This window comes from Mixophyes fleayi, chromosome 4 (genome assembly GCF_038048845.1).
Source record: "Mixophyes fleayi isolate aMixFle1 chromosome 4, aMixFle1.hap1, whole genome shotgun sequence".
Classification (NCBI taxonomy): Eukaryota; Metazoa; Chordata; class Amphibia; order Anura; family Limnodynastidae; genus Mixophyes; species Mixophyes fleayi.
Window position 1 is genome coordinate 5303805 of NC_134405.1, and position 24003 is coordinate 5327807.

The 24003-nt window shown below is 44.1% G+C and overlaps 1 protein-coding gene across 5 annotated transcripts in view; it reads left to right on the top strand.

The window, feature by feature from the left end:
- The window catches only part of LOC142151003 (uncharacterized), a 100175-nt gene extending 77858 nt beyond the window's left edge, over nucleotides 1–22317 (top strand). For 2 of the 5 annotated variants that reach the window (XM_075206259.1, XM_075206260.1), the window contains exons 2-4: nucleotides 5863–5956; nucleotides 19587–19666; nucleotides 19994–22317. In XM_075206259.1, the coding sequence (XP_075062360.1) occupies nucleotides 20186–21391 (1206 nt within the window). In that variant the 5' untranslated portion in view covers nucleotides 5863–5956; nucleotides 19587–19666; nucleotides 19994–20185 and the 3' untranslated portion in view covers nucleotides 21392–22317. The remainder of the gene's footprint in view (nucleotides 1–5862; nucleotides 5957–19586; nucleotides 19667–19993) is intronic. The other 3 variants (XM_075206258.1, XM_075206257.1, XM_075206261.1) reach the window with 2 other exon arrangements.
- The last annotated feature ends 1686 nt before the right edge of the window (nucleotides 22318–24003 follow it).

The following is a 24003-nucleotide window of genomic DNA, read 5'->3' on the forward strand; positions in this document are numbered from 1 at the left end:
GAAATACTGAACAGAGTAAGTAGGTAGAAATCTACACTTTTCTTACTCACCGGATTTAGTTCAGCAGTTCTCTGGACATCAGTGGAGTTTGGCGTCAGGTGTGGAGATATTGGAGCATCCCGGACGAGCCCCCAGAAATGTTGGGGTATCGGGGTTCACCGATACTTCTATCAAGCACCTTCAATGTCAGTCAGATCTTTCTTGGTTTTCAGTCGACTGGTGAACAGAAAATACTCAACACCTGTATGATATAATGCTGAGTAGCTTTATTCTGTTACAATTTGAGACCACTTCAGCGCTTATTTTTATACATGTAAGTCTAGGGGTATAGATTCTAAACAACCAATTATAAGACAGAAAAATAATGAGAGAAAATCAATTAACAATATATATATTTCAGTTTTACATCAAAGATCAAACAACTCTTTCTTCTTTGTGTGTTATCTCTTTCCAGGCTTTCTGCCAATATCCTTGTGCTGCCCCCATCTTTGAGTCCTTGGGTTTTATCTTATCAAGAACGTTGCTACATGTTCTTGGAATGTTTTCATTGATGGGATCATTCTGCTGTTATGGTCAACCTTGAATAATTTGTCTTTTTAAACTGGAAATAATATCTGCTTAATTTCTCTTAAAGTCATAGCATAACATATTAGCATCTAAAGCTTAGCACATGATAGATATTAAATCAATAATCATACAATTCCACTCTAACACATGTGTACAGAGGGTACTTGTGTGTGTGTGTGTGTGTGTGTGTGTGTGTGTAAATCATGTGGAAAGAGGGGGACGTGTGTGTGTGTGTGCAAAGCATGTGGACAGAGGGTACGTGTGTGTGTGTGTGTGTGTGTGTGTGTAAACCATATGGACAGAGGTTGACGTGTGTGGGCGCAAATGCGTGCATAGCATGTGGACAGAGGGGGATGCGTGCGTGCAAAGCATGTGGAAAGAGGAGGAAATCTGTGTGTGCATGCAAAGCATGTGGACAGAGGGGGATGTGTGCGTGCAAAGCATGTGGACAGAGGGGGACTTGTGTGGGCGCGAGCGCATGCAAAGCATGCGGACAGAGGGGGACATGTGCTCGTGCGCAATGCATGTGAACAGAGGGTGACGTGTGTGTGTGTGTGTAAAGCATGTGGACAGAAGGGGACGTGTGTGTGCGCGCATGCGTGTAAAGCATGTGGACAGAGGGGGATGAGTGTGTGCGCGTGTAAAGCATGTGGACAGAGGGGGACGTGTGTGTGTTTGCGTGCGTGCAAAGCATGTGGACAGAGGGTGACGTGTGTGTGTTTGCGTGCGTGCAAAGCATGTGGACAGAGGGTGACGTGTGTGTGTTTGCGTGCGTGCAAAGCATGTGGACAGAGGGTTACGTGTGTGTGCGCATGCAAAGCATGTGGACAGAGGGTGACGTGTGCATGCGTATAAAGCATGTGGACAGAGGGTGACGTGTGCATGCGTATAAAGCATGTGGGAAGAGGGGGACGTGTGTGCGCGCGTTTGTGCAAAGCATGCGGACAGATGGTACATGTGTGTGTGCAAAGCATGTGGACAGATGGTACGTGTGTGTGTGTCTGTGTGTGTACAAAGCTTGTGGACAGAGGTGGACGTGTGCGTGCGTGTAAAGCATGTGGACAGAGGAGGACTGTGCATGCGTACAAAGCATGTGGACAGAGGAGGACATCTGTGTGTGCGCGCTTGCGTGCAAAGCATGTGGACATAGGGTGCTTATATGTGTGTGTTTATATATGTGTGTGTGTAAAGCATGCGGACAGAGGGTGCCGTGTATGTGTGTTGTGTGAGTAAAGCATGCGGACAGAGGGGGACGTGTGTGTGTGTGCGCGCGCGTGTGTGTAAAGCATGTGGACAGAGAGGGACGTGTGTGCGTGCGTGCGCGCATGCAAAGCATGGGGACGTGTGCGCGCGTGTATGCGTGCAAAGCATGCGGACAGAGGGTCTGTGTGTGTAAAGCATGTGGACAGAGGGAGACGTGTGTGTGTGTGTGTGTGTGTGTGTAAAGCACGTGGACAGAGCGTGTGCGTTCGTCTAGAAAGCATGTGGACAGAGACGGTACGTGTGTGAGCGTGCAAAGCATGTGGACAGAGAGGGATGTGTGTGCATGCAAAGCATGCGGAGAGAGGGTGCCGTGTGTGTGTGTGTTTAAAGCATGTGGATAGACGGCACGTGTGTATGTGTGTGTGTGTGTGTGTGTGTGTGTCTGTGTGTGTGTGTGTGTGTAAAGCATGCAGGCATAGAGTACATGTTTGTGTAAAGCATGTGGATAGAGGGTACATGTGTGCAGAAAAATACTCAACTCCTGTATGATATAATTCTGAGCAACTTTTATTCTATTCCAATTTGAGACCGCTTCAGCGTCTACATTTATACATATAAGTCTATGGGGATTAGATGCTGAATAACCATTTATAAGAGTAGATTATGAAAGTAAGTCAATCAACAATTATATATATTGCGGTTTTTCAATAAAGTTCAAATAATTCTTTCTTCTTTCTGCGTTATCACTTTCCAGGTGTTCTGCCAATATACTTGTGCTGCCCCCAGCTTTCAGACCTTGGGTTTTATCTGTAAAGAATGTCTCACTTTGCTGCGTGTCCTTGGTCTGTTTCTGTTCATGGGAACATCCTGCTATGAAGTTTCACAACCTTGAAAATTTGTCTTTAAAACTGAGCATAATATCTGCTAATTTATCTTAAGGTTATAGCATAACATATTAGTTTCTAAAGCTTAATATATGATAGATATTAAATTAATAATCATAAAATTTTACCCTTACATATGTGGACAGAGGGTACATGTGTGTGTAATGCATTTGGATAGAGGGTACATGTATGTAAAGCATGTGGACAGAGGGTACGTACGTGTGTGTGTGTGTGTGTGTGTGTGTGTGTGTGTGTGTGTGTAATTTACACACACACACACACTAGAGATGAGCGCACTCGGATTTCGTGAATCCGAGCCCACCCGAGCGTTTCCGATCCGAGCTAGATCCGGGTATTGGCGCCAAATGAAAACCTGAAACCGAGGCTCGGAGTCATAATCCCGCTGTCGGATCTCGCGATACTCGGATCCTATAAATTCCCCGCTAGTCGCCGCCATCTTCACTCGGGCATTGATCAGGATAGAGGGAGGGTGTGTTAGGTGGTCCTCTGTCCTGGTAGATCTCGTGCTGTGCTGTTTAGTTCTGTGCTGTGCTGTGCTGTGCTGTGTTCTGCAGTATCAGTCCAGTGGTGCTGTGTGCTCTGCTCTGTCAATTTTGAGTTCAGTGGTGCTGCTGGGTCCTGTGCTGTGTCCTGTTCAGTCCAGTGGTGCTGTGTCCTGTGCTCTGTCCTTCTAAGGGCATAGTTATTTCCCCATTTTCAAAAAAATTAAAAGAAAGTTAAAAAAAAAAATACAAAAAAATAATTTTAAAAAAAATTAATTACAACAAAATTTGCAAAACCAATCCTGCAGTATAAGTCCATTGGTACTGCAATATTACCAAGTTCACACATTCTGCAGTATCTTGTGCTACATATAATGGAGACCAAAAATTTGGAGGATAAAGTAGGGAAAGATCAAGACCCACTTCCTCCTAATGCTGAAGCTGCTGCCACTAGTCATGACATAGACGATGAAATGCCATCAACGTCGTCTTCCAAGCCCGATGCCCAATCTCCTAGTACAGGGCATGTAAAATCCAAAATGCCCAAGTAAGTAAAAGTAGCAAAAAGAGAAACTTAAAATCATCTGCGGAGAAACGTAAAGTTGCCAATATGCCATTTAAGACACGCAGTGGCAAGGAACGGATTAGCCCCTGGCCCGTGTTCATGACTAGTGGTTCAGCTTCACCCAAGGAACTAAGCCCTCCTCCTCCCCCCCCCTACAAAAAATTTAATAGAGTTATGCTGTCAGCAACAACACAGCAAACAACTCTGCCTTCTAAAGAGAAATTATCACAAATCCCCAAGGCGAGTCCAAGGGTGTTGGTGGTTGTCAAGCCTGACCTTCCCATCACTGTACGGGAAGAGGTGGCTCGGGAGGAGGCTATTGATGTAGCTGGCGGTGTGGAGGAACTTGATGATGATGATGCTGATGTGGTTATTGTAAATAAGGCAGCAGTGGGGGAAACAGCTGATGTCCATGGGATTAAAAAGCCCATTGTCATGCCGGGTCAGAAGACCAAAAAATGCACCTCTTCGGTCTGGAGTTATTTCTATCCCAATCCGGACAACAATTGTTTTGCCATATGTAGCTTATGTAAAGCTCAAATATGCAGGGGTAAGGATCTTGCCCACCTAGGGACATACTCCCTTATACGTCACCTGAATAACCTTCATAGTTCAGTGGTTAGTTCAGGAACTGGGGCTAGGACCGTCATCGGTACAGGGACACCTAAATCCCGTGGTCCAGTTGGATACACACCAGCAACACCCTCCTCGTCAACTTCCTCCACGATCTCCATCAGATTCAGTCCTGCAGCCCAAGTCAGCAGCCAGACTGAGTCCTCTTCAATACGGGATTCATCCGAGGAATCCTGCAGCGGTACGCCTACTACTGCCACTGCTGCTGTTGCTGCTGTTAGTCGGTCATCTTCCGAGAGGGGAAGTCGTAAGACCGCTATGTCTTTCACAAAACAATTGACCGTCCAACAGTCGTTTGCCATGTTCAAAAAGTAAAACAAAATGTCAACAAATTCAAAAAATTAAACCAAAAGTAAAATGCCCTGTCATAATTTAAAACAAGAGGTATTGACGTGCTAGAACTACTGTAGTGTTTATATGTTATAAACACTACACTTGGAAGTTGGTGGAGGTATTGTGGCCCCGGTACCAAATTTAGTACCGGGGCCACTCCACTATGCAGTCCAGATAGAGGTGTATCAGATATTAAACAACGTTGACTGTTGCTGCAAAATTTTTAAATAATATTGTGGGGAACACTACACTATGTAGTCCATAAACTTTTTTGGTGGAATTCAGACCCGTGGAGGGTTTTTTAATTATATTGTGGCCCCTGTAAAAAATTGTGTACCGGGGGCCACCCCACTACGCAGTCAAGAAACTTTTTTTTTGGAATTCAGACCCGTGGAGGGTTTTTTAATTATATTGTGGTGACCACTCCTCTACGCAGTCCAGGTACAAATTTTGGTGTAATTAAGACCAGTTGATGGTTTTCTTATTATATTGTGGGGACCACTCCACTACGCAGTCCAGAAAGATACCTCGTTGCAACGTTTTGGACTAATAACAATATTGTGAGGTGTTCAGAATACACTGTAAATTAGTGGAAATGATTGTTATTGAATGTTATTGAGGTTAATAATAGCGTAGGAGTAAAAATAAGCCCAAAAACTTGATTTTTGAACTTTTTATGCTTTTTTCAAAAAAAAATCCGAATCCAAAACCTTAAATCCGTACCAAAACCTTTCGGCAGGTGTTTTGCGAAACAAATCCGAACCCAAAACCTCAAGCAAATCCGAATCCAAAACACAAAACACGAGACACCAAAAGTCCCTAACACATCCCTAACACACACACACACGTACCCTCTGTCCACATGCTTTACATACATGTACCCTCTATCCAAATGCATTACACAAACATGTACCCTCTGTCCACATGCTTTACACAGTGTAAAGCATGTGGACAGAGGGTACGTGTGTGTGTAATGCATTTGGATAGAGGGTACATGTATGTAAAGCATGCGGACAGAGGGTACGTGTGTGTGTGTGTGTGTGTGTGTAAAGCATGTGGACAGAGGGGATGTGTGTGTGTTTCTGTAAAGCACGTGGCAGAGGGTACATGTGAGTATAGCATGGTCATTGGGGTGGTTCTGATTAACAGGATGTGTGTTCCTCTCTTTCCCCAGCCGTTCTGTGATCTTGGTCTATTTCCTCCAGGCTGGACATAAAGCATCTCTGTGCCAGCACTGCTAAACTCCAAGGAGCAACTGTCGGACTCAGGTAAAGGTACACATAGGAGTATATATATATATATATATATATATATATATATATATATATATACACACAGAGCATGACTGATGCTGGAACATACATACTGCACCCCACCACTACCTGCCAGATCATACATACATACATACTGCACCCCACCACTGCCTGCCAGATCATACATACATACTGCACCCCACCACTGCCTGCCAGATCATACATACATACATACTGCACCCCACCACTGCCTGCCAGATCATACATACATACTGCACCTCACCACAGTCTGCCAGATCATACATACATACTGCACCCCACCACTGCCTGCCAGATCATACATACATACTGCACCCCACCACTGCCTGCCAGATCATACATACATACTGCACCCCACCACTGCCTGCCAGATCATACATACATACTGCACCCTACCACTGCCTGCCAGATCATACATACATATTGCACCCCACCACTGCCTGGCAGATCATACATACATACATACATACATACATACATACATACATACTGCACCCCACCACTGCCTGCCAGATCATACATACATACTGCACCCCACCACTGCCTGCAAGATCATACATACATACTGCACCCTACCACTGCCTGCCAGATCATACATACATACATACATACATACATACTGCACCCCACCACTGCCTGGCAGATCATACATACATACATACATACATACTGCACCCCACCACTGCCTGCCAGATCATACATACATACTGCACCCCACCACTGCCTGCCAGATCATACATACATACTGCACCCCACCACTGCCTGCCAGATCATACATACATACATACATACATACTGCACCCCACCACTGCCTGGCAGATCATACATACATACATACATACATACATACATACTGCACCCCACCACTGCCTGCCAGATCATACATACATACTGCACCCCACCACTGCCTGGCAGATCATACATACATACATACATACATACTGCAGCCCACCACTGCCTGCCAGATCATACATACATACATACATACTGCACCCCACCACTGCCTGCCAGATCATACATACATACATACTGCACCCCACCACTGCCTGCCAGATCATACATACATACTGCACCCCACCACTGCCTGCCAGATCATACATACATACTGCACCCCAACACTGCCTGGCAGATCATAAATACATACATACATACACACTGCACCCCACCACTGCCTGCCAGATCATACATACATACTGCACCCCACCACTGCCTGGCAGATCATACATACATACTGCACCCCACCACTGCCTGCTAGATCATACATACATACTGCACCCCACCACTGCCTGCCAGATCATACATACATACTGCACCCTACCACTGCCTGCCAGATAATACATACATACTGCACCTCACCACTGCTTGCCAGATCATACATACATATATACTGCACCCCACCACTGCCTGCCAGATCATACATACATACTGCACCCCACCACTGCCTGGCAGATCATACATACATACATACATACATACATACATACATACATACTGCACCCCACCACTGCCTGCCAGATCATACATACATACTGCACCCCACCACTGCCTGCCAGATCATACATACATACATACATACATACATACTGCACTCCACCACTGCCTGCCAGATCATACATACATACTGCACCCCACCACTGCCTGGCAGATCATACATACATACATACATACATACATACATACATACATACATACTGCACCCCACCACTGCCTGCCAGATCATACATACATACATACTGCACCCCACCACTGCCTGCCAGATCATACATACATACATACTGCACCCCACCACTGCCTGCCAGATCATACATACATACTGCACCCCACCACTGCCTGCCAGATCATACATACATACTGCACCCCAACACTGCCTGGCAGATCATAAATACATACATACATACATACATACACACTGCACCCCACCACTGCCTGCCAGATCATACATACATACTGCACCCCACCACTGCCTGGCAGATCATATATACATACATACATACATACATACTGCACCCCACCACTGCCTGCCAGATCATACATACATACTGCACCCTACCACTGCCTGCCAGATAATACATACATACTGCACCTCACCACTGCCTGCCAGATCATACATACATATATACTGCACCCCACCACTGCCTGTCAGATCATACATACATACAGCACCCCACCACTGCCTGCCAGATCATACATAAATACTGCACCCCACCACTGCCTGCCAGATCATACATACATACTGCACCCCACCACTGCCTGCCAGATCATACATACTGCACCCCACCACTGCCTGCCAGATCATGCATACATACTTACTGCACCCCACCACTGCCTGCCAGATCATATACATACTGCACCCCAACACTGCCTGCCAGATCATACATACATACTGCACCTCACCACAGTCTGCCAGATTATATACATACTGCACCCCACCACTGCCTGCTAGATCATACATACATACTGCACCCCACCACTGCCTGCCAGATCCTACATACATACTGCACCTCACCACAGTCTGCCAGATCTTATACATACTGCACCCCACCACAGCCTGCCAGTTCATATACATACTGCACCCCACCACTGCCTGCTAGATCATACATACATACTGCACCCCACCACTGCCTGCCAGATCATACATACATACTGCACCCCACCACTGCCTGCCAGATCATAAATACATACTGCAGCCCACCACTGCCTGCCAGATCATACATACATACTGCACCCCACCGCTGCCTGCCAGATCATACATACATACATACATCAATACTGCACCCCAATGCTGCCTGTCAGATCATACATACATACTGCAGCCCACCACTGCCTGCCAGATCATACATACATACTGCAGCCCACCACTGCCTGCCAGATCATACATATATACTGCACCCCACCACTGCCTGCCGGATCATACCTACATACTGCACCCCACCACAGTCTGCCAGATCATATACATACTGCATCCCACCACTGCCTGCCAGATAATACATACATACTGCACCTCACCACTGCCTGTCAGATCATACATACATACAGCACCCCACCACTGCCTGCCAGATCATACATACATACATAGTGCACTGAACTGCTGATTGCCAGATTATACATACTGCACCCCACTTCTGCCTGCCAGATCATACATACTGCGACCCACCGCTGCCTGCCAGATCATACATACATATATACTGCACCCCACCGCTGCCTGCCAGATCATACATACAAACATACATACTGCACCCCACCACTGCCTGCCAGATCATACATACATATATACTGCACCCCACCGCTGTCTGCCAGATCATACATACATATATACTGCATCCCACCGCTGCCTGTCAGATCATGCATGCATACATACATACATACATACATACTGCACCGAACCGCTGATTGCCAGATTATACATACTGCACCCCACTGCTGCCTGCCAGATCATACATACTGCGCTCCACCGCTGCCTGCCAGATCATACATACATATATACTGCACACCACTGCTGCCTGCCAGATCATACATACATACTGCACCCCACCTCTGCCTGCCAGATCATACATACTGCGCCCTACCACTGCCTGCCATATCATACAAACATACATGCTGCACCCCACAGCTGCCTGCCAGATCATACATACATATATACTGCACCCCACTGCTGCCTGCCAGATCATACATTCTGCACCTCACCACTGCCTGCCAGATCATATATACATACATACTGTGACAGGATGGACCACCTATGCCACCCTGTCTTTTGTTGCTGGGAACCAACTGGGCTTACTTTTCCACCATCCCCATTCGTTATTTTGAATATGCCACTCCTGCCGCAGCAGGAGGAGCCTGCTGCCACCACTGGGATTCATTATGGTGCCCAGAACCACGTTCCTTCTGGGTAACTGTCTCTGCTAGTGTACTCCCGTGCTGGTACACTTGGGCTGGTACCCCTGACAGCCTACTATGGATCAGGGTGCTGTGGATGGATCCCCCCTGGCCTATCACACCGGCCAGCTGCTGGGTAGCAGCAGAGCGGCGGTACTGGAAAGCTAGGTCCAAACCTCAGAAACAGCCGGAGGACGGATTAGATTTAGGGTCTAATCTGTAGGTCGCAGGGTCTTGAAGCAGAGTGATGTTTATTGCTCAAGTGTCCTGGCAAGGACAGTTCCACTGTTTTAAAAATCAGTGGTCAGGTCAGATGGAACATCAGAATGATACATTTCAGTTTACAAGGGCTCCCTTTTTATACTATTTTCGACGCAGCCTTACAGGCTATTTTTAGAATCAGGATGTAACCTGTTTACCAAAACATAGATTTACATGCATTGCAAAGCTAAAAATATTTACGCCTATCTTTGATATCTCAAAACCTTTGGAGACAGTGGACATCTCACAGCACTTGTAATTGCATCTTCCTATGACCCTTACACATCAAAAGGTGTAATTCGCATGAGATTAGCATGAGTCCTTTCTTCCAACAGTTGCAGAATACATATTTCCTGCAGAGAAATGAATTCCCTGAGAAAAGTTGCAAACACAAAACAAGACATTTCCTTACACCAAGATACACAAAAGGATATACAAGATATTAGCTCCAGTGTCCTAATAAGGACAGTTCACATTGGTTTATGGTACCAGTGATCAGAAGGTCAGATGGAATAATAATACATTTCAGTGTAACTCAGTGCTCTTTTTTTTACAGTTTTGGAGATTTAGCTTGGCAGGAGGTAATTCGACTTCCTGCCCCTTTAACCAATCTGGACTGATTCATGCAGCCTGAAGGTGAATTAGCCCCGAGAGGTTAACACCTTTTATCATTGACGCTAGTGGCAGGGGGAGTGTACCTCCCCCTGTCCCCGAGCTGCCAGGGAGAGAGAGGCTCAGCCTACTCTCCTCCCTGGTGCTAGACTGTCTGAGGCAGGAGATTTACCTTTTAAATCTCCCGACTAAAACTACTTCCAGTAGTTTAGTACCAGAGGGAGAGAGTCCAGGTCCTGGGGCAGCAGCCCTGCCACTTCTGGATCTCTTTGCAGATTAGCATCCTAGGACACCCCGGAGGTGCTACATCTCCGGGGGGTCCTAGGAGGGGTCCTATGCACATTAGACGGCATAGTTACTGTTTGTTTTCTCTACATTTATTTACACTTATACATTCCCTGGCGCCTAGCAACAGGGTTTAACCCTCCATTTGCTACGGTGTCGGGTATTGCTCCCCCGCACTGCAGCGCACACATAAAAACACATTTTTATTTTAATAAATACATTTACACATTACACTCATTCACGCAGCGCCTAGCGCCGGGGCTTTAACACCTTCGGCACCGGATCCCATTTAAAGATGGCCGCTACAACCATGCGGTGTTCAGGCAGGAGAGGGACCCGGCCACAAGGCTGTTTTTTCATGTAGCACACAAATATTTGACAGCTTTATCTTTACACTGTCATTTATGGGCATATTCAATTAGGTTTTCAGTTCGCAGCTGTTCTGTCTTCACTATAATCTCTTTAGCCTGAATATAATCAGACAAACAGCATAACCACTCCTACTTCAATGTTGTTTATTCAGTAGTTAAGAATGTTATAATTCAAATGGTAAAACTGTAATACAGAAATAAGGAAATACATTTACAACATGAACAAATGCACTGTAATGCAAACACATGGCAAAAGTGCATAACTAGGGAGCAATCTTACCATTGTTGCTGTGCTAAGGGGAGAGACATACTGCACCTCTTGCTTCTTAGCATGTAATATCTAAAATGGAGACCTGTAGCTACCCATGGTGCATTGGAAACTAAACTACAGAGGCTCTGAGATTTCAATTTAAGTTAATACCAGGCTGACCACTAGATGGAGTTTACACAAAATACATACATATGTTAATACATAACTGCTGAAGGCATAACACTCCCTGCCTGGTATCAATTGATGCCACCACTTAAGTCCTCCAAAGGTAACAACAAGATCAGCTCAGATACTGGTCTAAGAAATAACTTAGTCTCTCCGTGCTTACAAATCTTGACCTCGACCTTACGGACTTTCCCATCTTTGCTTGGGAATGTCTTAGTGACAAGACTTAAAGGCCACTCATTGTGCTGTGATTGACAACCCAGCTGAACTTAGAGCCCCTTCGGTAAATAATCGTCCCTGATGTTTCACTTCATTGTGATAGTGTTGCACAATTAAAGAAGTAACGAGGTGACTTCCAGGAATGATTAATGGATGTTTCTCATTGGATTCTAAGTTCGCTTCTTCAATGCGATCTCCTGCTCTCAGCAAATTATGTTTGTCGAGGAATGGATCTAGCTTCTTCAGGACGCTGTCTCTAAGAATAGGTTTTCCAATGGTAATACAGTCAATCTCTCTAGTATAGGCTTGACGTTGCACAACACGGATAATGAGGTTCTTGGATTGTTGTGTCTATGTTACTATGTAAGTATTTTGACAGTGATGCCAACCCTTACATCCATTTGCATTTACAGGTGTGGCATTTTAAATGACTGAGCTATGTGGGTTAAGCAAGTAAAGGCTCTGACAAGTGATTTCCAAGTTGAGAACCATTGAAATCTGTGAGGCTCCAATTGACAATCTGAAATTGTGGTATGGATTGTAGTCACTTGTGTACGGATTTCAACATCTGAGTCTGCGTCTACTAACTCAAATGTGTGACTTTCTTGATTGTTCCAATCTGCTTTGTACAAGAATTCAGTGTCACGGTCACAAACAGGAGTACAGCTAGGAGTCACGAATATGGTGAAAACACTCTGTTTATTTGCAGAAAGGTATAAATAGCAGGTAATTGAGAGCAGTAGTAAATACCAGGTGCAAGCAGATGCAGGAAATTATACCAATGTTCAGAAACCAGCAGGTAAGCAGCTAATGCAGGGAAGTATGAACAGGTTCCAAACAGGCATGAACCAGAGGAGCAAGGCAGGAGGAAGAATCCACAGGTTGCACAAGAATATGACATCACAGGATGGGACAACAATAACCAGCCATGTGTGCTGGGGGAAACAGGTTTAAATGGACCACACCCAGGTGCATGGAATGATTAGTGAACAGGAAGGTTAACCCCTAATGCACACAATAAAGCACAATAGCAGCTCCTCTGGTGAGTGGAGAAACTGCCAATACAATACAATAATAGGACAAAAGGGCAGGAGCTGCCATGCAAAGCAGTATGTACTGCAAGGGGCTTGCAAGCAGATCCTGACATTCAGGTCCTGTGAGCCACGAAGTGTCTTTAAGGAGATTGGCTGTGACAGCTCTTGTAGTGTGGTCTGCAGCATTGTGAACAGTAGATACATAAAGCCACTGTTTTGGATTGGTAGATCTCCTAATCCGTAGCACTCGATTACTGACATAAACATGAAATCGTCTGGTATCATTGTTAATGTAGCCTAACACTATTTTACTGTCTGTGTAGAATTCTGCTTCTGCAAGCTCAATAGGCAACTCAGATGCGATGAGTTCAGCTAACTCAACAGCTAGTACTGCAGCACAAAGTTCCAGTCTGGGTACGGTGTGCTCTGGTTGTGGTGCTAACTTTGCTTTGCCCATAACAAACCCGATATGGTATTGTCCTTTTATGTCCACAGTTTTAAGATATGTAACAGCTGCTATTGCTTTAACTGAAGCATCAGAGAATACACACAGTCTCTGGTTCTGTACCTCTGTAGAAGGCACAGGAGCATATGGACGCGTAATATAAAGGTTAGTTAAGGCCGATACGGAGTTCTTCCACTCTTCCCACTGATCTTTTTTCTGTGTAGGCAGTGGGGCATCCCAGTCAGATGACTCGCAGGTTAGCTCCCTGAGCAGGGTTTTACCTTGGATAGTGGCACTAGTATGGTCTTGAGAAGGAAAGGCTTCTACCACTCCTCTGCTGTTAGAAGCTATTTTGCGAAGCCTGAGGTTTGAGCAGAGAAGCATTTCCTGAGCTCTTTTGAGGAGGCTGACCACAGTCTCATCTGTTGGTAAAGATTTTAAACAATCATCCACGTAGAAGTCCTTTTCTACGAGCTGTCTAACATCTGAACCATACTCTTGCTCACTCTCATGAGCTGAATGTCTGAGTCCATAGATGGCAACTGCAGGAGAAGGGCTGTTACCAAATATGTGTACCCTCATGCGGTACTCTGCAATGTCTTTAGAAGCGTCATTGTCTCTGAACCAAAGGAATCTTAAAAAATTCCTGTCTTTTTCTCTTACGTGAAAACAATGGAACATTTGTTGAATATCAGCAGTGAAGGCGATAGCGTCCTTTCGGAAGCGCATAAGTACTCTGAGAAGTTTGTTGTTAAGATCTGGTCCTGTCAACAGAACATCATTTAAGGAGATGCCTTCAAACTTGGCACTGGAATCGAAGATGACTCTGATCTGACCCGATGTCTTGGGGTGATATACTCCAAACATAGGTAGGTACCAGCATTCATCTGTATCTTTGAGGATGGGAGCTATCTCAGCATGGCCATTGTCAAATATTTTGTCCATGAAAGAGAAGAAGTGATCTCTCATCTCTGGTTTCCTGTGAAAGTTACGTTTAAGTGAAGAGAAGCGTTTAAGTACTTGTTCTCTGTTGTTAGGTAGGCGAGGTTTGTGGGTTCTAAAGGGTAGAGGTGCAACCCAGCTGTTTGTCTCATCTTTGACTAGTCCGTTCTGCATTATTTCTAAGAATTGTTTATCCTCAATGGACATTGCCACCTGATCATCCTTCTGTGTTCTTTGGAAGATGTGCACCCTAGATGATCTTGGTAGTTGTCACATACGTGATTGTTACTGGAGGAGTCTATGACAGGAAAGGGTGGCAATTCTTTTATGAGAAAGCGATTGTGACACGTCGTAAAATAGAAGGACGTCCATTTTCCAAGATATGCGTAAGCATGCTGTTAACAGAAGATGGCCTGTGTATGTTTCCCAGACATACATCTCCTATTATGACCCATCCAAGATCTAGTCGTTGAGCATAAGGTGCATTGTATAGACCGTTGATCTGGCTTCTGACTTTGTGAACCGCTAAGATATCTCTCCCTATGAGTAGAATTATTTGGGCTTGAGGGTCCAGTTCTGCTAACAGGTGTGCTATATGTTTCAAGTGTGCATGATGAATAGCTGCATCTGGTGTAGGAATTTCAGACCTGTTATCTGGGATCTGGTTGCACTCAGTGATAGTTGGTAAGGGAAGACAAGTCTTTCCGTCCATGGACTCGACTTGATAGCCAGTAGCTCTCCTCCCTGTTGTCTCAAAACTCCCTGCACAAGTCTTTAAGGAGTAAGGAGTGTTGGGGCCTTTAATACTAAAGATTTCAAAGAAGGTTGATCTGGCTAGAGACTTGTTACTTTGATCGTCTAGGATTGCATAGAGTTTGACAGCTTTGTCTGGCTGGCCCTTTGGGTAGACTCTTACTAAACAGATTTTGGAACAAGATCTGCCGCTTATGACTTCTTTGCAGACTTCAGTACATTGTGAAGTAATCTCTGGTGTGACTGTAGTAGCGTTCTTTACCTCTCCACTGTGCTCCCCGCCATGCTCGGTGTCACTGTGACTGTGTAATAAAGTCCATGGGGGAGGCCCAGGGTGTAGAGCTGTGCTGTTGCACTCTGTGCAGTTGACACTGACCTTACAGTCATTGGCGAAGTGGGATGTTGAAGAGCAGCACTTTTAGCAGATGTCGTTTTCTCGAAGGAAGGTTTTGCGGTTCTCCAGGGACTTCTCTCTGAAGGTTCTGCATTTCAGGAGAGGGTGTGGTCTCCGATGTAGAGGACACTGTTTGCTAGGATCCTTGTCTTTAGTCTCTTGACTGATATATCTGGAAGACCTGTGGAAGGAATCTGGAGGATACACATTAATCTTGTGGACTGCAACTGACGTTTTACGTGGGCTAGGTAGCATTGGGGTAGCACCTGATAGGGTAAAGGCAAAACTAGGATCGTTCCTGACCTTAGCTAGCTGGTGTACAAAGTCCACGAAAACAGAGAATGGGGGAAATGGCAAATTATTCCGCTGTTTGTATTTGGAGCCATGGGTGACCCACTGTTCCTGCAGATTGTAAGGTAGCTTTTGCACTATGGGGTTAATGCCTCTGGCTGTGTCAAGGTAGGCAAGTCCCGGGAAGTCTCTTTCAGACTTGGCTACTTGAAGCTCCATTAATAAGTCACTCAGTTCTCTAAGTCTCTGGTAGCCCTTGTTAGGTAATCTAAGGATATCATTAATTCTTTTGAATAGTGCTGCTTCTGGTGAGCCATAACATTCATCAAGTCTATCCCAGATCATTTTAAGGCCAGACTCTCTGTAGTTTATATTAATTGCTCTGATCCTTTTAGCATGTTCAACAGACTCATTTCCAAGCCATTTAATTAAGAGGTCTATCTCCTCGCTATATGAAAGGTCTAAGCCTCTGATTGCATTTAGGAAGGAGGATCACCAAGCTTTGAAGCTCTCAGGCCGGTCATTAAACTTTGAAAGTCCTTGTGTTACTAGCTCTCGTCGTGCAAGAAACTTGGCAAAGTCTAAGTGTGTCCTGGTTGGCTCTAGGATGTGCTGTCGGTGTATGAACATAGTGAGCAAGTGGTGTGTGGTCATACCTGCTAGGAATGTCTGTTTCCAGCCGACTTCTGTAATACCACTTTTGTGTGCAGGAGGTGCTGCCTTTGTTGTAGTTTACAGACTCAAACTCTTGACGTGGAGGAGGGATGTCCCTTGTGGTTTCACCTTGTGCAGAATTCTCTTGCTTGTAAATTTGCAGTTTGCTGTTCACATGTGGTTGCACTGTACAGCTTGTTAGACTTTTTTCACTGATAAAGTCTGTTTGCATACCTTGTGCTTCTGGAGGGTTGCTACTCATTTTGGAGACTTGATGGACATATTCTGATGAGCGTTGCAGTGGATCTTGGGATCCGAGCTCTGAGTCAAGTACATTGATGGTGCCTTTTATATCAGGGCGATCTGCAGTCTCCAAGAAGTCTGCTTCAGCAATGGCAGCTGCGGCTTCCTTTTCTGCAGCAAGCTTTTCTATAATTGCCTCCTGACGTGATTTCTCTATTTTCAATTGCAAGGAAATACAGTTACAACATGAACAAATGCATTGTAATGCAAACATGAAAACACATGGCAAAAGTGCATAACTAGGGAGCAATCTTACCATTGTTGCTGTGCTAAGGAGAGACATACTGCACCTCTTGCTTCTTAGCATGTAATATCTAAAATGGAGACCTGTAGCTACCCATGGTGCATTGGAAACTAAACTACAGAGGCTCTGAGATTTCAATTTAAGTTAATACCAGGCTGACCACTAGATGGAGTTTACACAAAATACATACATATGTTAATACATAACTGCTGAAGGCATAACAGCGGCAGTGCGTGTAAAGTGACAATACGGTACTGAAACATCTTCAATTTCCGTGTGTAACCCAGTACAAGGAAATCCGCAATGTTGCGGTATCGGGACTCATGCAGCCTTGCATAATCGCGGGCCGAAAAGCTAATTGAGTGTGCCCTTAAAGTTAATCAAGGACATGCTCTTCCCCAATTATAAATCTGTCACCACATTTTAAATTTACCTCCACTCCAGTGTAGCATGGTTTTGCCAAGGTTCAAAGTTACTCATTTTTTTTGCTTTACTTTCCTTAATGAATCAGTCCCACGGTGTTTGCATTTGAGGGGTGAGAGTTCTGTGAAGGTAATATTTCTTTAACAATTTCTTATGGCATGCAACGTGTTATCTCTCTATACCATCATATAGCATGAAGCAGGCTGCAGACATGTGCGAACCATTTTAGAGAGAGAGTCAGATCTCCCACAAGAACAAATTGATTTCCTTCTTGATTAGCATCACTTTTGTCAGGAGCTCCGACTTTGTATTACTCTTGGAGATTGGGACCTTTCTCCTATATCTTCCCTCTTGGCAGCACACTGATATTTCAGGAAGCGCAGATTTCCAACCTTTGTTGTTTATATTTGCTGGCTACATGGTGGCTGGGCGGGCACACTGTACCACTGGCATCATTCTTATACCAAAGTTTATTCTGTCTGAGCGGTACTATAAGCGGCTGTTACAGAATCCATATTTAACTTCCCGCCCCCTCTGTGACATCATTTAATTTATTCACTTCACTGAGCTGGGGGTGGGAAATGAAGAACGTGCTTCTGTAATCTGGTCCTGGTCTCATCACACAGCTGTGATCTGTGCATGAAAACAGAGCAGAACAGGTGTGATGAAAGTGGACCTGACTTATACATGTAAATATGTCACTTTACTAATAGTTTTAGTGTTTTCCACCTATCACATTACACTATTCTTACCTATATAAATAGTAATCTGACGCACATATATATTGTATATAATGCTATTTCCTAGAATAAAATATAAAAACTCCAAACCACTTAGAACTACTGTCTCTCCCTATATATTTATATGGCAACCCCGCTCTCCCTCCCTATAGATTTGCATGCCAGTCCCCCTTGCTCTCCCTCCCTATAGAGTTGCATGTCAGTCCCCTCTTCCTCCCCCCTCCCTATAGAAATGCATGGCAGTCCCTCCCTCACTTACCTGTGTCTGCTGAACAGTATTGTGGGTGCCCATACAGCAACAAGCAGCCTAGCGAATGGCTGCCTTTTGCTGACCACTGATCAAAAATGCCTTTGATCATCGCCACCTCCACCACCACCCACGCGTCGCGGCGACTCCCCTCCCCCACTCCGAAAAAAAACATGAAAAAAAGCGAATGAAAGATAAATAAATAAATAAAATACTGGCAGCACCGCATCCTTCCCCCAGGACCCAGCGCCCCAGCGTAGTGGTTCATTAGGCCCTTTGTTTACTGTAACAAACAGATGCAGTCTGTCACGTCTTTCACTAGGAATATCACTGACTGGTATTGGTGCTACTAAACTGGGAGGCGCAGAGTCTAACGCACCACCGGTGTTCACCAGGGACCCCCGCAAGGAGGTATGGGCTTTGCTGCGTATGATGCGCAGGTCACGGTTCTCCCAGATAGTTACCAGAGCAGTGAATGGAGAGTAGTCAGACGGGCCGAGTCGAAACCAGAGAAGCGCAGTACCACGGAGAGAGGGCAAAGAGTAATCAGGAATGGTCCAAGGGTCAATACCAGTGCGGGCAGTGAAGTACAAAGGGAGATCTGGGAGAGAAGTCAAACTAGCCAAAGAGTCAGTACACAGGAGATAATCTGGAACAGTAATGATAATAATGCTGGAGCTGGATGGAACCAATACTCTGGCACCCTAATGGTGCCAGAGTGGAGTTTAAATAGTGCTAAACAGGAAATCATGTCCAGGATTTTCGGCGATCAGTCTCAGCTGATCGCAGGGTAGCGTGTATGTTGCTAGGCAACAAAATCGGTGCATGCGCGAGCGCCGCGATCAGAGGCCATCCGTCTCCGGCACCCAGCGGAGGTGCCGAGACGGCGCCTGACACAGTCTTTGCAAGGTCTTAGCAGCTTTGTAGCACAAAAGATAGTCCTCACATATATTTTGCATTAGAAGATATTGAGACATACACAAATATTGTAGATATTATGTTGTAGATATTGTATTGTAATAGAACTGAGCTGAATGCTTGGAAGATGTTCTAACTATCCCCATTATTATGATTAGTGCGGAGAAAATTCTGGCAACCTGGTGCATGGACTGGCCACAAATATGACAGGATTGGAGGCATGTGTTACCCATGTTTGGTAAGTGCATATAATTGGTGCGTTTTAAGGTTAGCATGTGATGATTATACAAATATTTACAGAATCAATTATAGACCTTGTACATTATCTTATTAATTATTGTAATCTGCAGGAGGATAGAGGTCTCTGTACTGCAAGTTTGACTGGCAATGGGGACACGGCAATGTGGCCACATACTCAAAAATTAAAACAATGGTCAATGACTGGGTCATATTTGTGTATAAAATATTTTTGTGTTCTTTACACAATATAACACGACTTCAGTTAAAATAGACTGATTAGAGTACTCATTAGGCTTTTAAATATTAATATACCTTTTTCTTACAGGTGAATTCCCACTCAAAACAGAAAATTTCTCAGGACATCTCTAAACATCTGTGTGTTCAAAAATAACCTCATCTACAAGTCATATATACTACATATGATGATGATTCTTAAAATATAGAGGAGTCCCACAAGCTAATTTCACTTTATGAATAGGAGAGACCTTCTACAACTAAGTCGTTACACATCAAACACATGATGAATCTCACAGGAGAGAAACCTCATCTGTGCTCTGAATGTGACAAACGTTTTACATTTAAATCCGAAATGATCAAACATCAGAAGATTCACACAGGAGAGAAACCATTTAAGTGCTCGGAATGTAGCAAGTGTTTTACCAACAAGTCACATCTTAATACACATCAGAGAATTCACACAGGAGAGAAACCATTTAAGTGCTCGGAATGTAGCAAGTGTTTTACCAACAAGTCACATCTTAATACACATCAGAGTATTCACACAGGAGAGAAAGCATTTAAATGCTCTGAATGTAGCAAGTGTTTTACCAACAAGTCAAAACTTGTTGCACATCAGAGGATGCACACAGGAGAGAAACCATTTAAATGCTCTGAATGTAGCAATTGTTTTACCCAGAAGTCAAAACTTGTTGCACATCAGAGGATGCACACAGGAGAGAAACCATTTAAATGCTCTGAATGTTGTAAGTGTTTTACGCATATTTCAAGTCTTTTAACACATCAGAAGATTCACACTGGACAGAAACCATTTAAATGCTCTGAATGTAGGAAATGTTTTATCTACATGTCATTTCTTGTAGCACATCAGAAGATTCACATAGGAGAGAAACCGTTTAAATGCTCGGAATGTAGCAGTTGTTTTACTCAGAAGTCAATACTTGTTGCACATCAGAGGATGCACACAGGAGAGAAACCATTTAAATGCTCTGAATGTAGTAAGTGTTTTGCACAGATTTCATATCTTGTAAGACATCAGAGGATTCACACTGGACAGAAACCATTTAAATGCTCTGAATGTAGCAAGTGTTTTAGCGACAAGTCACATTTTAACAGACATCAGAGAATTCACACAGGACAGAAACCATTTAAATGCTCTGAATGTAGTAGTTGTTTTACCACCAAGGCAGATCTTAATACACATCAGAGAATTCACACAGGAGAGAAACCATTTAAGTGCTCGGAATGTAGTAGTTGTTTTACCACTACGTCAGATCTTATTAGACATCAGAGAATTCACACAGGAGAGAAACCATTTAAGTGCTCAGAATGTAGCAATTGTTTTGCCAGCAAGTCAAGCCTTAATACACATCAGAGGATTCACACAGGAGAGAAACCATTTAAATGCTCTAACTGTAGCAAGTGTTTTAGTGACATGTCCCATCGTAATAGACATCAGAGGATTCACACGAGAGAAACCATTTAAATGTTCTTAATGTAGCAACTTTTATAATAAAATGAAAGCAGGATTCACATTAGAGAGTTACTTAGAGGATCTGAATGTAGCATATATATATTTTAGAAGCGTTATTTTATTATATCACCATAATAGCCATACAAGGGACACATGATTTTTATTCTCTCACTGTGGCGGGTTTCATATAACATCAAAGCCATGTTAAATGTCGGTAGATTAGAGCTGTCTGGAATGGGTACTTGGGGGTATTTTCTCCTGGGATGGTCTCCATGTTATTAGCTAGAGCTGCAGTATACAGATAGACAATGACCATGTGGGAGCCCTTGCTGAGCTCTGTAATATACGGCTGTTCATCTTGTGCAGTTGTTGGGACTAGTAAAAGAAAGATCTTTCTGTCCAGTAGAGCGGATCAGCATCTCCTCTCAGCACTGGGATTCCTAATACAACCAGCAGAACTATGAGTAGAGAACATTTCTACAAGAACACCGCACACTGCCCTGTTTCATACTACATGTGCTCCTATTGGTCTCCTATATCTCCTTATTCTTTCCCTCATGTTGATCTATTGCTGTCTTACCTCCCTCTGTCATGAGAATTATGTACTTAGGGTTATTTAGTAAATGCAAGTAAAGCCCTGGAGGCTGTATCGGATAACAATAAATCAGATCATCATATTTGTTTGTTTGATGACACCAGGCGGCTAATAGTTGACATCTGGTTGCTATGGGTTACAGCACATCTGTGTTCTTCACACCATGTTTTTAAATAAGTATGTAAAGGTCCTGCATAAGTATTTATTTTATAGTCGACAGTGATCCAAATCAGCACTAACCTGTGTGTAGACTGAAGGACCACACAATATCTGTAATTACCATGTATGTTACTGGCAGCTATTTCTATAACACTTGATGTTGAATAAAAACTGATGTTGATAACTGTGGAGATTCTGTTTTTGGGTGTAGAACTAATATTTGTTCAGTAATAAAAAATATTCTAAACTCTTCTATTTTTTTATAAGATGGAACCAGGGGTGATATTTAGGGGTCATGCTATACTGACATTATGATAACAAATATTAAAAACACTGTAAAGACCAGTTATCATTATTATCATACAACAAATGTATCAGTTATGTCTTCAGTTGCCTGTACTGAAATATAAACACAGGGTCTTACTGCCAATCAGTGATTGCTCAGTAGTAGGACAGATACATAGTATTCCCTGCTAGCTGCTGTCTGTCCTTGTCTGCTGTGCTCCAGAGGAACAACTCAATGTGTAATGGTGGCTGATCCAGTACACTAAACCCATATATATCCATTTATGTGACATTATCTATTGTAATAATGTAACATGATCATACATTACTGTTATACTATTCTTATCAATATTAGTTAAAAATGATCACACAATTAGTTATAACAGTTCAATGAATTTCTCATTCCAGTCTGTATCCTGACAGGTAAAATTACAGTTAGTTTTGCCTTATGCCTTTCCATGTGTCTCAGGATCTACTCCTAATAGCTCGGTCTCTATCCTCTGATGGAGTATAAATGAATAAGGAATATTGATCCCTACAACCCTGAGTCAACCAAGATTTTCTTATGTTATCTTTCACCTGGCCAGGACTTACATATAATAGGAGATGTGTGTGATGTTCAGGCCTACAGCACTTACCTGATCTGAGAGAGATGATGAGGGATAGAACTCTCTGTAGTCATTGTCCCTGTAGTTGCTGCTTCTGAGGTTAATGTTTCTGTAATTGTTGTCTCTGTGAGCGCTGTCTCTGTAGTTGTCTCACTGACCTGATCTAAACTGTTTCTGCTTATAACTTCACCTGCTTGCTAGGAGCCGCCACAGGCACCGCCGCGACTCACTACCCCTGTCTCTAGCGTTCCGGCCATCTCCATGACGACTGAGACTTCACTTATGGGTATTCGGCGCGACTGTTGCCAGGACAACGGCTGGAGGCCGAAATAAATACTGTTTCACCCCGGAAATCAGAGCAGCCTGGCGCAGACGTGGAGGATCAACACAGCCTGTTGGCTGATGCATACAATTAATTAACCTGCGCCTGAGGATTGTTTTAGGGCGAAGCACCGATTGGTTGGTTTTTGTATTTAAGGCAGGGAGGGCTTAGCTTCCCTGCCGGTTATAGCATTTCAGTCCTGTTCTGTGCTCACCTGCTTTTGGATACCCTTCTCCCTGATCTGCTGTTGTGACCATTGCCTGTACCTTGGACCCTGCCTGCTTGCCTGTGATCCTGACCTTTTGGCCTTTACTCTGAATTTCGCTGTTTGCCTGTGACCCTGACCCTCTGGCATGTTATTTGACCATTCTAACTGCTTGTGTCCCCTAACCTCGGCTTACATCTGACCATCCGTTAACATCTATTGAGCATCCTCTGGCCAGCTGTTGCGGTGATGCTTAACGAACTTACACTACGCTAGGAGTTAAGTCCTGGGAACATCCGAGTACCAGTGAGCGCATAAAGCTCTACGGGAAAGGCAGCTGCTATAGGTGAAGACCTCTGTCATCTGTTCTGCAAGTTCGTTATCAGCCCGGCAGCCTAACATTATAACCGGACTGAGAAATTACTGGAGAGGATTCTTCATGGAAGAAAA